This window comes from Lates calcarifer, unplaced genomic scaffold, assembly GCF_001640805.2.
Source record: "Lates calcarifer isolate ASB-BC8 unplaced genomic scaffold, TLL_Latcal_v3 _unitig_664_quiver_869, whole genome shotgun sequence".
In the NCBI taxonomy this organism is placed as follows: Eukaryota; Metazoa; Chordata; class Actinopteri; family Centropomidae; genus Lates; species Lates calcarifer.
In genome coordinates, this window is record NW_026117888.1 from 10,967 (window position 1) to 27,820 (window position 16,854).

The 16,854-nt window shown below is 40.1% G+C and overlaps 1 protein-coding gene across 3 annotated transcripts in view; it reads left to right on the forward strand.

Annotated features, from left to right (window-relative positions):
- The first annotated feature begins 4,790 nt into the window (after positions 1 to 4,790).
- The window catches only part of LOC108879441 (protein 4.1), a 40,352-nt gene continuing 28,288 nt past the window's right edge, over positions 4,791 to 16,854 (forward strand). For 2 of the 3 annotated variants that reach the window (XM_018670714.2, XM_051069228.1), the window contains exons 1-12: positions 4,791 to 5,111; positions 7,036 to 7,308; positions 7,902 to 8,006; positions 8,204 to 8,246; positions 8,334 to 8,409; positions 9,125 to 9,343; positions 9,925 to 10,012; positions 10,772 to 10,924; positions 11,056 to 11,153; positions 11,281 to 11,456; positions 14,867 to 15,114; positions 15,724 to 15,804. In XM_018670714.2, coding sequence (XP_018526230.1) covers positions 4,794 to 5,111; positions 7,036 to 7,308; positions 7,902 to 8,006; positions 8,204 to 8,246; positions 8,334 to 8,409; positions 9,125 to 9,343; positions 9,925 to 10,012; positions 10,772 to 10,924; positions 11,056 to 11,153; positions 11,281 to 11,456; positions 14,867 to 15,114; positions 15,724 to 15,804 — 1,878 coding nt within the window. In that variant the 5' untranslated portion in view covers positions 4,791 to 4,793. Of the gene's footprint in view, positions 5,112 to 7,035; positions 7,309 to 7,901; positions 8,007 to 8,203; positions 8,247 to 8,333; positions 8,410 to 9,124; positions 9,344 to 9,924; positions 10,013 to 10,771; positions 10,925 to 11,055; positions 11,154 to 11,280; positions 11,457 to 14,866; positions 15,115 to 15,723; positions 15,805 to 16,045; positions 16,656 to 16,854 lie in introns of those variants that run through there. The other variant, XM_018670715.2, reaches the window with a different exon arrangement.

A 16,854-nucleotide genomic window follows, 5' to 3' on the forward strand; every position in this document is an offset into this window, starting at 1 on the left:
AGAACAGATAGCAGAGGCTAAGGATGCTATATATACTGTACTATACTATACTGTACACTGTACTAAAACTAGAAAGATTCATAGTAATTCTGGGTAATTAAGTACATTTACTCCAGTATTGTACTTGAGCAGAATTTTGAGGGACTTTCTGCATCTGAATATTTCCATTTTATGCAAAGGGACTCTTCTACTCCACTGCATTTCTGATGGAAACAATGTAGTTTTTACACCTTTTGTTTGGCAGTTTTTGATTTTACATAAAAAGTATGAATGAGCTTATAAAATATAACACATATATTACATTATTAAACCAATAGTTCCCAAACTTTTTGCTTTGTGACCTCTTAAACAAAGCAGAACCCACAGAACTTTTTTAAGGGAGATGAGAGTTTTTGTGTGTATGTATCATCTGTGTGATGTCTCTGTGTGAAGAAGCGACATTTAGATTACTAACATGCAATATTTGAGAAAGACTAAAATAATTCCCATAGCTTGTGTAGTTTTGTATTATGGATCTCTATGTGATCATGATGCTGCTTAGTTGGTCCCCTCTTCCAGGACTGGGGTTTGTGATGGAGGACAGGGTCACAGATAGAACTAGCTCACCAAAAGATGAAGCTATGTTTTAAAAGATATCCAGTGCTTGTCTCATCTTACATCATGCAATAATTAGCTTAATTACTAATGAAGGAGCTTTGATGACGCGTTGCCACTGGATGACGCTGTATGACGTAAGCATGTTAAATAGTGTTATTGTGATCTCTTACACTGTTCATAAAACTACACATATCTGAATCACAGGACAACGTTCTGAACTCAGAAAAACGTATTGATGAAGGCAAATCAAGAGTTTAACTGTGAGATTTTGTTCAGGCAACCTTGCAAATTTCTACTGGCAGAAAACACTGTTTATGCTGTGTGCTGTTATACTGTGAGTGTATGCACTTGGTCATTCCTGTACTGTCTGTCACAACAAGTCCAGTAAACAACAAAATATGTTTGTGTCAACACCATCCAGACTCACACATGGAACATATCTGATGCACCTATATGCCTTCCAAAACTGTTGTAAATTAAAATGGAAAAATAAATCTGTTTTATGATGTCATGTCAGTTAAGGTGTGGTTAGATTTAGGTAGGTCAGTTTCCTCAAGTTAGGTCGAGGAAAACACAGTGGTTTTGGTGAAAATTACTGTTTCATTAAGGAACTTGCAGGATCACTGTTGTCATGGTAATGATAACAAACCTGTTGTTAAGGTTATAGAATGATCTCCTGTGTTATAGTCCAGTTTCTTTTGATTGAATGAAATAGAAGAATCAGATGCTTGCATGATAGTGACCTGTTTTTACATTGTTTATATTATATTTGATCAGTTATCTGTAGCTGTTTGAGTCTGAGTGTGAGTGGTTTTGATACCTGTCATTCAGGAAAATATGCTCCTATGGTAATGTTGGTATGTCAGCTACAACACCAGTATGGTGTAGAGACTAAAATGATTCAACTATTACATGGATTGCCATGGAATTTTGTACAGACGTTTGTGATCAGATGATGTTTTCTGAGACTGTGGTGATGTCCTGAACTTAACTCTAGCGCCACCAGCAGGTTCAAGCTTTTCACTTATCTTCAGCAAATTCTGGGTGGATTGGCACAAACTGTTGTACAGACATTCATGGTTGGCAGAGGATGAACCCTAATGAGTTAGCTCCACCATAAAGTCAGCAACTCACTCAGTTCTTCCTCCTTGTACCTTTTGGCCCTGGGTGCACCTCCCTCTCTCCATCCTCGTAGCTAGATAGTTACTGCAGGAAAGCTTTAATAGTAACGCACTGCATCATTTTTTTTTTAGAATCTGGAAAGTACACACAAGTACGGCAGAATTACACTTCATTACAGAACTTGAGTAAATGTACTTAGTTACATTCCACCAGCCTTAACACAAACATAGCTATCTAGGAACAGTTCATATTTTACTACTGATTATTACTGATACAGAAAACATTTCAAAAGACAGCAGCCCTAACAGCTTCAGGAAACAATCACCTCTCTTTGCTAGAAGGTTTTATTTTAAAGCAGGTTATTGTTGCATAAAGTACTGTGCAAGTTTAGGCTCTAAAGGTAAAGTGAGGATGCTGTGAAAAATAATCCCATGATTTATTTTTATTCATCAATTGACCTCATGAAAAAATCTAAATCAGATGTGAATCTAAAACTGCTCCAGTTCTCCTCAGCACACCTGTACTCAGGTAGTTTGTTCCAGCATGTTGGAGAAGTTGCCTCAGCTCCTCTGTGGATTCAGGCTGTCTCAGTGTCTCTGTCTCTTCATGTAATCCCAGACTGACTCCATGATGTTGAGATCAGGGCTCTGTGGGGATCAGACTATCTACTGCAGGACTCCTTGCTCTTCTTGTCTCTGAGGACAGTTCTTTATGATGCTGACTGTGTGATTGGACTCATTGTCCTGCTGCAGATTTAATCTGGGACTGATCACACACCTCCCTGATGCTACTGATGAAGGATAAGGGTAAAAACATCTAGAGTGCCTAAAACGTTTGTACAGCACTGTAGATTGTCATACAATGTTGTCTCTTGTCTCTCTCTGACATGGTTGTTGTTGCCACAGCAACAACATTTCTGACTGTTGTGGTGTATCAGCTGCCAGCTGCTGCAGCTCGTGCAGCCACCCACCTTCACTGCTGTAGTGAAGTGACTGTGTGCGGGCATTAGAATGTAAATGTTGGCAGTCAGCTCACATGTGGCCACATTAGCCTTGTCCTGTTGCTGTGTGAGGGTATGATGGAGATCATGACAGACAAGATGATGCATGTTCTGCCAGAGGAGTGAGAATCCCAGCAGTGTAGTTCAGTGTTGCCATTCGCACCAAGTCAAAGTGAGACAGTAGTTTTTAACCCTGTGGTAATAAAGACACCAGTGGGAAAGCCGGTGTGAAATAACTCACCATGCAGCTCAGACTGGTATTTCATTCTTTTTTTAATGATCATGATGTGATGTGGCAGAGATGACTGTAAAAATTCCAATCCAAGTCTGTTTTTTGTGCTTTTTCAGTGATTATGTTGATTTTGACACACTTTTCAACTGATGAAAATAACATCTATTTATGAAAAATCTGTGAGGAATAAAGTTGCACTCAAAACAATGTAGGACAGGAGAGACAGGCTGCTGATATGGGTTTAGGTTTGCTACACAGAAAGGACTTTGCTATCTGTGAAACACTGTCAGGACAGTGCTCAGCTGCCAGTATGGTTACTCCATCTGATTGGCTCCAGTGTCAGTGGAGAATCTCTCTCCACTCAAAATGTGTTTTGCTCATAGTTTCTCACTGATGTATGTGCAGAGGTTGTTTCCACATTCATCTGTGGAAAGTTCATCTGTGCTCACCTTAATTCTCAGTTTAATATGTGTGTGTGTGCAGCAGGACTTTGTGACATCACAAATAGTTTGTAAGCAAGGAGTGGTCCATAACACACAACCTACACAAGACTGAAATTTGAAGCTTCCAGTACACATATAGTGAGAACTGACTTTTTAGAGAAGTAGGAGGCATCCCATGCTTTTCAATGGAGAGGGAACAGATGTAATTTTTATTTTCATTTTTATTTTTTTTGCAGAGAAATCAAACTTTGTTGTGGAAGTGCATCAGACACAAATCATTTAAAGCAGAGTAGGTTGTATTTATATGTCCTCAAACGTGTCTGCATAATAATAATAATAATAATAATAACAATAATAATAATAATAATAATAATGACTCACTCCTCCACCATGCATTCATTAAATACATTTTTATCATGAAAATCTGAAATGAATGAAAATATCTTTTTCATCAAGTTTTTTGCATTGTGTATTTTAAATTCAGCGTGTGTACCACTCCTCTCAGTCTTCAGCTGTCTTCTGCATGAATGGGGACACAGTACATATGAAAACTTACTTCTTCCCACGCTTCTCATTTTGTTTCAGATGTAACATCAGTACTCAGTTCTCCTTTTATGATATTAATGCCTTCTTTTAAATACCAATTGGGCAAAGAGCAGCAGCTGGTCCTGTGCTCAGTCTTTTGGCCTACGTAATGAATCCACCATCATTACCATGAAGCTACTTCATAACTTTTTAAAAATGATTTTATGTGCTGCCAGACATGTTGGCTAATAGCCTGCCACTTAGGTTCAGTTAGGTAGTCTGAGACAAGTGAGGTTGTTTGATTGTTGTTGTTGTTTTTTTTTCATGGAATGAAATATAAAATGTAATTCTGCACGAATGTCATCATACAGATGCATTTTGGAAAATGCACTACCTTTGAAAACAGCACCTAATCTGTTATTATTTAGTTCGTATGTCATAATTTTATATATATCTGTTTATTTAATATTACATGTGTTTTCACCAGCACAGACCAGTCTCTCCTCAATCAATTGCTGTGGTCTTTGCAAACAATCATCTCCACCTATGTAAAAGTTGGTCTCAGCAGCTGAATAGGATTCAGGAGAAAACCTTAAGTTAAAAGCTTACAGTGCGACTCAGGAGTACTCTTAGTGCTAAGATGAAATGCTTAGTGAATACAGGTCCAGGTTTCTGTGGTTCAACAATATTGCTCTGCATCACAAGTACCAGACTGTGTGTTATGTTCAAATCACTGATAAATGAAATAACAGTCAACTCTGTTTCCACCTGATATTAACATTTAATCTTTCTGTATCTCATCTGAATTAGTATTTATACAGTGCTTTTTCTGTTCTCTTACTTGATTTTGACCTTTACCTCCACAGCTGTTGTCATGACAACAGACGAGGCCGAGAGTCACCAGAAGAAGCCAGGGCAGCAGGAGGAAGCCAGCCAGGACGCCGGGCCGCCCTCGCCGGAGGAGGAGCAGCTCCGTCCTCGCAACCGCAACTCTGCCGGCCGCGGCCTTTCCCGCCTCTTCTCCTCCTTCCTGAAAAGGCGCTCACAGTGTGAGAGTGAGGGAGGAGGGAAGGAGGACAAGGAAGAAGAAGAAGAAGAAGCTAAAGCCCCGATCGCAGATCCTGAACCTGAACTGAGGACAGAGGGAGAGGTCGCCCTGGATCAGCACTCAGTAAGCAGTGCTGAGGCTGAGGTCAGCCTGTATGCTGTGTATCAGTTTCTACAGTAGGGGCAGTGCCTCCAAATTTGGTTTCAATCTAATACCAAGTAATATCAGGACCAGTATCACTGCTATCAATCCCATTATTGATACATTTTATCATTAAAGCAGCCAGTGTACTATCATGTAAAGGGGAGAAATATTTGACTTACCTGGTGAATGCATTATTAATGTGCCCAACATGAGGCATTTATTTTTATTATTCTCTGTTAATTACTAATTATTCATGTCTAAAAACAGGACAGTTTTTAAAGGTAAATATAAGATGTACGTTATGTGAATTTTCTGAACGTAAGAGGTAATAGCTGCATGAATGCACTCACCAGCAGCAGAGAAACACAGGTGGCCACACTTAGAAGAGTTCACATAAGACTGTGACCGGATCCAACGTGATGGATCCATTATTTTGTCATCTGTATATTGATGTGTACAGATGTGTACTCAAAACAAGACTTTGTATTGGTAGTGTGGGATCCATAGTACCACTCCACCCCAAGTCTACAGAACCCCTAAGCCCTTTTCGTACATGGACTATGTAACATTGGCGGCTTTATCTATCTGATAAAGTGATGTGTTTTCAGACATAGGTGACTTACATTAATGTTCCTCATGCTCAGACATGAGTGAGAGAGAGATGGGGAGAGAGAAAGAGAGAGCACAGCGCAGAGTAAGAAATGTCTTCTGTTCTCTTACATCGCTGATGGATTTTAGAACTTGTTACTGAGGCCTAACAAGTGTTTTTTTTAACCTCTCTTGCTCTGGTTGCATGGTGAGGAGAAAGACAGTTTTCAATCCCCAGAAGTTAAAATTGTTTCTTGCACAGTGTTTCATAATTCCTTCAACTGATTTTATTCTCTTTCTGTGTAATCTCAGAAGGTAGAAGAATGAAAGATGTGGATTATTCAGGAGACTGTGTTAAATTGGCATCAGACTGACATAAAGGGGTACATGTCTGAAAGGGGCTTTACTGTATCTGCTGTAGGTCTACATCCTCCTTTGAACCAGAGGTAACACATGAGGTCATGTTTGGCCAAAAATAAAATCTTGGCTCTGTGATCACGTGAAGTGGAATTTTCATTAATTCCCTCATGTTTAAATGTTGTAATTACCCCCTTTGTTCTAACTTAGCCATGTCATGTCTGATGAGCTGTCTTATGTCAGAAACAGCCAAGTGTTATGGCAACGTTTTTCAGTCATCCAACTTACACGTCTTTCTGAACTGCTTTTCTCCTGTGTTCATCAGTCGACCTGTACACAGGTCACGCTCTGCACACTTAAACCTGCCCAGAGGCGTATTTCTATTTATTTTATTCTCCTTTGTTTTATGCATGTAACTAGTGTAATTGTTTGAGCACTACCAAAACCTGACGTGACCTACAACTCAATATTGTGCTTCTGCACACCCTGTGTAAACACAGATGGAGCACTGAAGCTGCTGCTTAGTTAACATGCTGCTCATGCTATGCTTGACATAGCTATGTGTAGACACAGAGTAAATGTTACTGAGAAACATTAGAAATGGATGACAAGCTGACTGCACAAACCACCTTGAGAAGTGAGGCAAAGTCTACCATCATCTCTCCAAGATGCTTGTGTAATCTTACTCCCCGGTGTAATTACAGTAGTAAATAGTGTGTAGAAGCAGTCTCTACAGGGTCTGTCCCCTGTGATAACAGCAGATGAAAATTATACCAAATTAACCATCCCACTTCCCGTCACATATAAAGAGTGAAAGAAAGAAGCTCGAGGGATTTCAGTGTGAACAGAAGGTATAATGTGCTGTTGAAATAGAGCCCTTTAAACAGACTGATTTCTTTAGTAGTAAATCTGTAGATCTGTCACAGAGACTGATGATTAATAAGTGTAGACTGCATTGTAATCAAACTGTCTTTGTCAGGCTGTCCAGATAGACAAGAAAGAAGCTGAGGAGGAGGGTGGAAAGGCCGAAGAAGACAAGAAGGAGAAAGGAGAGGAGGCTGCCCTGGAGAAGGAGGAGGACAAGGAGAAGGAGGAGGAGAGGGAATCTGCTCCTGAAGGAGGCAGTAAGGGAGAGAAGGAGGAGAAGACGACAGAGGAAGAGGCCAAAGCTCCTAGAGCTCCACGCCGACCCAAGACCATGCAGATCAAAGTCACCCTGCTAGACGACACTCTGTATGAGTGTGAGCTGGATGTAAGAGTATTTTTATGTTTTTCTTTTATCTCATCTGGTTAAATGACTCATTTAACATATGAATCAATAGATTTTCACTGAAAGTACCAGAGCACATCACTTTAAAAGTATAAACATGTCATACAGAACGTGTCATATCCACATTATAAACAATTAATGTTACACCAGGTTTATGCAGATAATTGTTGCTGTAATTGTACTAATTCGGAGGCAGAAGTATCAGAGACAAGCATGTCAAAATCTGCTGTCTGTCTGGTGAGATACCAGTAGACATAAATGAGAGAATTAAATTTTGTAACTTGGGTGAACTGATCCTGGACCTGTAATTCTGTGAGGGACACAAGCGTGCACACAAACTGTGATACAGAATCAGATGACACACACAGCACTGCAAGGGAAATGTGAAACCACTGGACCACTGCTCCATCCAAGCCTGTGTGCTGTTCTCTCCGTCTGCTCAGTCATGTTGAGCGCATTACCAAACACACTGTCCTGTATGTGATGTCAGGCCTGTGACAGTAGCAGGTGAATGTTTAACTACTCAGCATCTTGTTCCCTTTGTGTGTGTGTGTGTGTGTGTGTGTGTGTGTCAGAAACATGCCACAGGCCAGGAGCTGTTCATGAAGGTGTGTGACCACCTCAACTTGCTGGAGAAAGACTACTACGGCCTGGCCATCTGGGAGACACCTACCATGAAGGTGAACTGGACTCTAACTGTTGCTACTTAGTATCAATCCAACAGGCTAGACCTTGGTAATCCATTAAGACAAGAAAAGGAAGCTCTTTATACAGTATGTAAAAGTAATTGATGGTTAGATTGACTGTGGCACCTCAGTGCTGAAGGACTTCTGACACTGAATGGTGCTCATGATACATCTCTCATTTTCTTGAGCAGACTTGGATGGACCTGACCAAGGAGATCCGCAGGCAGGTACAAGGTGAGACTGGCTTTACCCATAAATACATCTTGTGTTCTCATTGTCTTTTGTAACATTTTTCACACACACTTTTTTTTTTCTCTCAAGGTGCCAACTACAGTTTCACTTTCAATGTGAAATTCTACCCACCGGACCCAGCCCAGCTGTCTGAAGACATAACAAGGTACCTGAGTTCCAGTGATTTACAAATATAATTTTATTGTATCAACGTGTTTCTCCATTTGTAGAAGGCTAATTGTAACATTGCATTGGCTGTTTAGTGATTTTAGGAGTGCATATGTTGATCTATTCCTAGATTAAATTGAAGGGTTAAAATACCTGATGTTAATCAGCAGACTGGTTTTTCCACATAGAGATCTTTGTTTTAAGGTGGAACTTAGTGTATTTGAGTTTATTTGTTATCACGAGAACATTAAATCACACGCAACACTGTGCAGAGAGAGTCCATTCATATCACCAACAAACCAATACAATAAGTAGCATAATTATCATATGCAAAATCACTCCAAGTTAACACAATAAATGTGTGCAATTTATAACTTATAAACAATATAAATGTATATTTTCATGTTCCCAGTTGACTGACTGCTGACTGTTGACTTTAAATTATGGTGGGTACATTTTATTTTAATATTTAAAGAAGCAGCAGCAACACCTGGGGCAACAGCAGCAACATTATAGGGAGATGTGCAATTGAGCATAAAAGCTTAGTCTTATCCTTTTATAGTCGTTTGACAAAAAAAAATCTTAAGGATCTTTGAACCACATCTCACAGTCTTCCATATGAATTGCAGCTCAGACCCTTTCATACAGTTATCTGTTATAATGAAAACAGATTTCCATACGTAGTACATGTGATCCCTGTTTGTGCATTGAAGGTACTACCTGTGTCTCCAGCTGCGGAAGGACATCCTGCAGGGCCGCCTTCCCTGTTCCTTTGTAACTCTGGCCCTGCTGGGTTCCTACGCCCTGCAGTCAGAGCTGGGCGAATATGACCCTGAGGTGCACAGCAATGACTACGCTAAGGATATGAAAATGGCCCAGGGTCAGACCAAGGAGCTGGAGGACAAAATGATGGAGCTGCACCATACATACAGGTCAGAACACTACCTCAGGCAACCAGTCAGTTCACTCCAATCAAGATGTAGAAACATCTCAGATACAATTAAGAGGGATGGGCGGATATCAAGTGTCATAGTAAAGGACGTGATATTTCATATTTATATATATTTTGTTTTGTTTTTATTTATATTTATATATATTTTGTTTTTCTTTATTAATAAATTTGCAAAAAATATCCAAAGTTCTTTTTTTGCTTTGTCATTATGCGATATTGAGTGTATATTGATGAGGGAAAAAATTATTAAAACAGGTGACGAATTAAATCTGGCTTGACGCTTACTAACATTTCATTCACCCCTTCAGTACATTGTTCTGAAGAAGGTTCTAGGGGTCCTTTTCTTGGTTCTAGCAGTAAGACGTTCTCAGAATTATGTGGGAGTTATTATTATAATGATTAATTCTATAAACTACATTACCAAAAAGGCCTTGAATAAAATATAAATCAGAAGCGAGAACAAACACAAGACACAAAGACAAAGACACCTTCCCCTGCTCTACCCTGAAATGTCTCAGTAACTTCAGATTTTGTTGGTTTCTGGCTGCGGTGTTGTGGCAGGTCCATGAGTCCAGCCCAGGCAGACCTGATGTTCCTGGAAAATGCCAAGAAACTTTCCATGTATGGAGTGGACCTCCACCAGGCCAAGGTGAGGAGTTACAACTCTTGAGCTACTCTGGGGGGGAGTTGGGGGCTGGACGGGGGAGGGATGTCATGAATCACAGAAGCGTGCATGAACAGAAGGAAGACATGTGACAGGTTTTACAGCAGAAATCAGGTCAATCTGTTTGAATCAGAGCAGGGATTAAAATCAAATATAGAAGGAGGAACTTTTACATGTCTATACTGCCCCCCTGTGTATGATGGTGAGTGGTACAAGGAAGCTGCTTATACAGAAGAGATAAGACAAGATAAGATAAGATAAAATAAGATAAGATAGACTTTATTCATCCCACTTGTGGGAAATTTACATGTTACAGCAGCAAGACAAAAATAGAAAAAGAAAAGATAAAAATATGATATAAAAAAGAAAAAAAAGACCAAAAAGAACAACTTTTCCAATTTATTAATTATAAAATCTGCAAATCCACAGCATTTGCAAGTAATAAAACTGAACTCAAGTTGTAAATAACAAAAATCAAAGATTCAGTTCAAATCTGTAATCACGTTTAATGGCTATTGAGGCAGAAACAGTTTTTAGTGGCAAATAAATTAATCTGCACATCGTCTGGATACAACTTTGAGAAAATAAAACATTTTAGCTTTCACTCCACAGCAGTCTTCCTGGAACTGGACTGAGACCATATTTTAAGTACAGACTCCCTCAGCGGGTCTTAGCTCTCTGAAATCTGCACATCCTGTTGATAGTTAATGGAAATCTTTGTTTCTCTCTCCCTGCATATCTCAGGATCTAGATGGTGTTGACATCATGCTGGGGGTTTGTGCCAGTGGTCTGATGGTTTACAAAGACAAACTGAGGATCAACCGTTTCCCTTGGCCCAAAGTCCTCAAGGTCTCATACAAACGCAGCAGCTTCTTCATCAAAATAAGACCATCTGAGGTACAGTGTTTTTTCATATTAACATGTATCCACCTGTTGTTCATTGTTTAACACTGAGCTCACCATAACTATGAATGAAACCGTTGAGTTAATTTCATTAATCTAATTTTTAGCATTTTGTGTTTCAACAGGTGGAGCAGTATGAGAGTGCAATTGGCTTCAAACTACCCAATTACAAGGCAGCCAAGAAGCTGTGGAAAGTGTGTGTAGAACATCACACCTTCTTTAGGTATTGTATTCTTCAGTCAATTTGCTCATGTGGCTGCGCAGTATTTAAGTTGAAGGGACTGAGGACATTTTGCCATATATGCTTGCTTGCTGCAAGATCATCAAGCATCAGTGTTGTTTGTGTACAGGCTGACCTCCACTGAGATGGCCACCACTCCAAGGAAGTTCCTAGCACTGGGCTCCAAGTTTCGCTACAGTGGTCGGACTCAGGCTCAGACCAGACAGGCGAGCTCCCTGATCGACAGACCAGCTCCTCTGTTCCAGCGCTCCTCCAGCAAGAGGAACTCACGCAGCCTGGATGGAGGTACACTCTTCCACCTGCTGTTTGTGTGTGTGTGTGTTTGAGTGTGTGTTATTGGTCACTGTCATCCTTCCACCTGTCCATACTGGCTGTGAAATAATTCTTCTGTGGTGTGACTGCACTGTAAAAAGATAATTTTAAAAATCCTTACTGTGTGTGAAAAAATTTTGCTAAAGATAATACTAAAAGCTACTAAGGCTTCAGCAGTATGAGTCATTCACATCAAGATGTTTCACATGGTAGATGACAATAGCAAAATTGCACCACAGTGCAAAGCTCTAAAATCCCACTTTACTAGCTGAATGATGTACATTTGCCTCATGGAGAGAAACAAAATTAAATCTGTAATATGTAACTAAGCACCTGTTTGCTAACAAGTGCAGCATATAAGCTTAAAAGATAATATTTCAGTGTTGTGTTGACAGGCCATTTAAGGGCCACTGTCCTTAAATGGCCAAAAAACATACATAAACAGATATGTAATAAACGCTGCTTGTGTTGCAGCTACTAAGTTTCAACATGTAGTTTATGTTCTGTTTTCCCTCTGTCCTCATTCTGCTCTCAGTTATTCTGCCTCTCTTCCCTCTCCTCACTCTTTGATCACACATTACTCTCTACTCCACAGCTCTGTCATCTGGAACAGAGCGTTATGTAACTTGTGTACTTTGTGTATAACATCTGGTTTTTTTTTTGTTGTTGTGCTGACAACACAGACCAGCCATGGTGGATTAAGCTAAAGAACATAGAAAGTCTTCAGAATCTTGTTAATATCTGCCTTTTCTTTCTTTTGCAATTCTTGCTCTCTTTATGTTCACAGCTTACCAGGTTCATTTCCACAGTTCACAGTTGGTCAGTGTAGGACATTGTTTTAACCATAGTTCTTGAAGGAAATGCTGCATTTGAAATCACTGACAACTGTTCTGCTGCTGTGTACCATTGGAAATTCATCTCATAGATGACTGGATGAAAATAACAAGACTAAGAATCTACAGCCATGTTAGTTCTGTGAGGCTATAGTTAGGCACAATGGTGCTTTGTGCTAAACACTAACATCAGCATGTTTACATACTGCTGTTTAAAGGTATAATGATCACCATCATAGATTGTCATGTTAGCTAGCCCAACATTTGCTAATTAGCACTAAATGGTATTAGTTTTTTTTAGGTCTTTGGTCATAAACTGAAGAAGGTGGTGAGTTGGATGAGATGGTGGGAAAGGCTGCTGGACAGACCTGGCAAACCTAAATGAGTAGTAAGGGTGAACTGGGAACATCTGGCAGAGGCCCCTGTCTGTGTGGTCTATATCTCCCATCTATGGAATAACTTTTCAAGCATCCTAAGGGAAGTTGGGGACATGGAGTCTGACTGGGCCATGTTCAAAGCCTCTATTATGGCAGGCAGGAGCTGTGGTCAGAAGGTTGTTGGGGCCTGTCGAAGTGCCAACTTAAGAACCCACTGGTAGACACCATACTGTTCAGCCGGTGGAGGGGAACAGCTAACACGGACAGGGGATATTGTTGAGAGGTGGAAGGAGCACTTAAAGGAGTTCCTGTACCTGACCAATACATCCTTCGAGGAGGAAGCAGAGTATGATGACTCAGGGGAAGCTTCACATATCCTTGGCAGAGGTCGCTGACATGGTCAAGTAGCTACCCAGCAGCAAGGTGCTGGGTGTGGATGAGATTGGCCCTGAGATGCTGAAGGCTCTAGACATTGTGGGGATGTCTTGGCTGACATGCCTCTTCTATGTTGCATGGAAGTCAGGCGCAGCACCTGTGGAGTGGCAGATTGGGATGGTGGATTCCATTTTCAAAAAATGTGCTCCAACTATAGGGGTATCACGCTGCCCAGCCTCCCAGGTAAAGTTTATTCCAGGGTGTTGGAAAAGAAGGCTCTGACTGATTGTTGAACTTTGGTCAGGAGGTCAGAATGGGGGTCATGGGAATTTGACCATCCCGTCTACATATGCTTTGTGAACATGGAGAAGGCTCTCAACAAAATGAGGGCTGTGTTTGCATTCTCAGCACAAAGTCTAACACATTTATAGTGGGTGCTGGACCAAAGTTGTTCCTTTTCCCTAATCCTGTTTTTGACATTCATGGACAGGATCTCAGGCGGAGAGTGGCCGATCCTGGGACCTCAGACTTGAACTCTGCTTTTTGCAGATGGTTTGGTTCTGTTGTCTTCATCAGTCTGTGATCCTCAGCGTGCACTGGGGTGGTCTGCAGCCGAGTGTGAAGTGGTCACTATGAGCATCAGCACCTCCAAGTCTGAAACCCTGGTTCTCAGCTGGAAAACGGTGGATTGGTCCCTCTGGGTGGAGGGAGTGTTGGTGCAGTATCAGCAGTAATGTGGACATTGTGCCAGACCATTGTGGTGAAGAGGGAGCTGAACTGGAAGGCTGATCTACTTTCAAACCCTCACGTATGGTCATGAGCTTTGGGTAGTGACCAAAAGAACAAGATTGTAGATACAAGCCAGAACAGTAAGCAAAAAGGTTGAGCAAGTAATCAGATGATAATGCTTTTAATGAACTTGTTTTCAACCGGACACAGATGGCAAGTTGTGTTTTACTGTTCTCCCACAGTGTACAGAAACTTGATAAGTCATATTTACTAGTCATTTTGATAGTGCTTATGCTCTCCTTTCATAAGGGTTAAAAAGACAGCATTGAAGATGGGTGATAAACAATCTAGTGTGTGCAGTCCAATTAAATGAGTACATATGTTGGTGAAACAAAACTGTTCTTAAACAAAGCACAGCACAAGAGGATGAAATCCTCAGATCAAGACTCAGCAGGTTACATTAACAACCTAGTAATCTGAAGTATAAGTGACACTTCTTTGAGAACAGCAACATACATATTTTGTATAGAGAGGACAGGTGGTTTGAAAATGAAGTGAAGGAGGCTATGTTAAAGTAGAGAAAACATCCCTCAGCAGAGGAGGAGGTCTACAACACCACCTGTCCCCCACCTACAATGCTGACCCCTCATCCCTTCCCAGGAGATTTAACAACCATCCACACTTGGGTTTATGTGGCTCTAAACAACTGTAATGACTGTTACACTAATGAACCAAGTGACATCAATGACCTTGTTAATTACATCACAGAGGTGAAATACCAGGGATTCCTGACCAGTCAGTCAGAACTGAAAAAGCCTTTTGGATGAGAGGTGAAAAGTCCTCAAGTATCTACAACCAAGTCCAGTTGATTCAACACTCCCTGGGGTATGCTGAGAAATGGGCTTACAATACTTGGAGAAAACATAAAGTACATAATGGTCACAGTTCAGTTTTAGATCTTAAGCTTAGATGACATTAAAGATGCAACAGATACATTTTTTTTTCTATTTTATTGGTCTGTAATATTTTGTCTTAAAAGTGAGGCCATTGTCTCTTCTCTCTACTTCAGCCATGGCATCCACTCCTGACAATAAATCCACTCGTCCAGTCAGCGCCCCTGTAATGTCACCAGTGTCTCCAGGGGAAGCAACCCCGTCACCGCTGCTACCCACTCTGCCTCGCTCTGACCATCATGATGGCTGCACACCTAAAGGTCATCGCTCTGCAGACAGGAAGGCAGAGGTAAAGAGGGAAAGTCAGCCAGCTGGGTACACCAAGAGCCACAGTCCGAGACCTGAGTCGACTCCTGAAATCAAGGTAGTGAACACACTCTTTTCACACACACGTTTTATGTAAGTGCGCTGAGATAGTATTCAGACCCCTGTACTTTTTTCACAATTTGTTATGTTGCAGTCTTATGCTAAAGTAAAAAATAAATAAATAAATCTAAAAATCTGTTTTCCCTTTGTCATTATGGGGTATCAATTGTAGATTGATGAGGGAAAATGTTTTTTTTATGATTATTTTAGCATCAGGCTGCAACATCACAAAATGAGGAAAAAGTGAAGGGGTCTGAATACTTTCTGAATGCACTCACCATCCAGATTTCAGTCTGTTTGTTATTGAACAATAAAGAAGAGATTATGGGGCACCTCTAATCTGAGATCGAGGAAGAGGAAAGAGAGAGAGCAAGAGAATGTTGAACTTTAAGTGTTCACATGGAGCTTTTTATACACACCACTGTAGTGTTGAAGTGCTGCAATGAAGCAGTGGGGTAACATATAATTTCTTTGTCACTGTAACCGAAAAGTACATTCCAACATTTTGTTTTAGCTCTATATGGACACAGAAGTGTTTTGTGGAAGGTTTTATCCCTTTTTGTGATTGGAATTGATCCTCATGTATGAGCTTTGTCTGTGCTACCAGACAGTGGCAAGGAGAGAGCGGAGGCGCTCCCCCTCTGTGACCACCGGCAGTGGGGAAAGAGAAAGAGAGAAAAAGAGCCAGGTTTGTTTGCTTGATGCATGATCAGACTGAACCGCTGTTGAAACCAGCTGACCCTAATACAAATTGTATTTAAATAATAATATAATATATATATATATATATATATACACATATATATATACATATATGTATTCATTAGCTCTCATGCTGGCCGCTTGGCCATCTTTTTAGTACTGGCTTTTATTTTAGAATTTATACCTTAACATGCAGTAACTGTGTCTTTTCTTTGGTGGGGGATCAGCACTCTCCTCAGGACAAAACAAAGATGGAGGTGGTGCGAGTGAGGAAGGTTAGCATGCTCTTGAGCTGTGTTCCTGCTGACTCACCATCCTCATCCATACATCAATTACACATCAAGAGATATAATTTGCTTTTCTGTTGTCTTACGGTGCTGTTTTTACTGCTGAGACACCAAGTGTTTGAATCTCTTGATTGTTCTATGATTCCTGGCTGTTTGTCTTTGAAGGCTTGTTCATATCCTATCAGCTGCATAAAAACTTGGTCTTGGATGAAGAAGAAATCGATTGTGCAAGTTATTAAATTGGTCACCATCACTCCCTTTACAAAACATTTTTATTGTATAAAACCAACTTTTCTTCTTCTCCAGATGCAAAGATACAGTTACACTGGTTAACAAAATAAAATTTGGAAGAGGGAGTATACCTGTGGCTGTTGTATGTACTCACATGCATTCATTTCTATTTAGGAAAAGCCCCATTAGCGTTGACTGAATCAGTCCCTCCAGGATTTTGCAAATGGTTCTGTGATTATTGTGACCAAAAATGTTGGATTCTGCAGTGGCTTTATTGAAAGTGTAGCTTTTATTATTATTATTATTATTAATAATAATAATAATAACAATAATATTATTATTATACAGTTACATATACAGTTATACAGTACTATATATATATATATATATATATAATACTATATGTATAATACTTCTTAACTCCTTTAAGAATATATAATAATATATATATTATTATTATTTATTTATTTTTACAGATCTGATAACAATATGTTAGCAGATGTTCTTCTTTAATATAA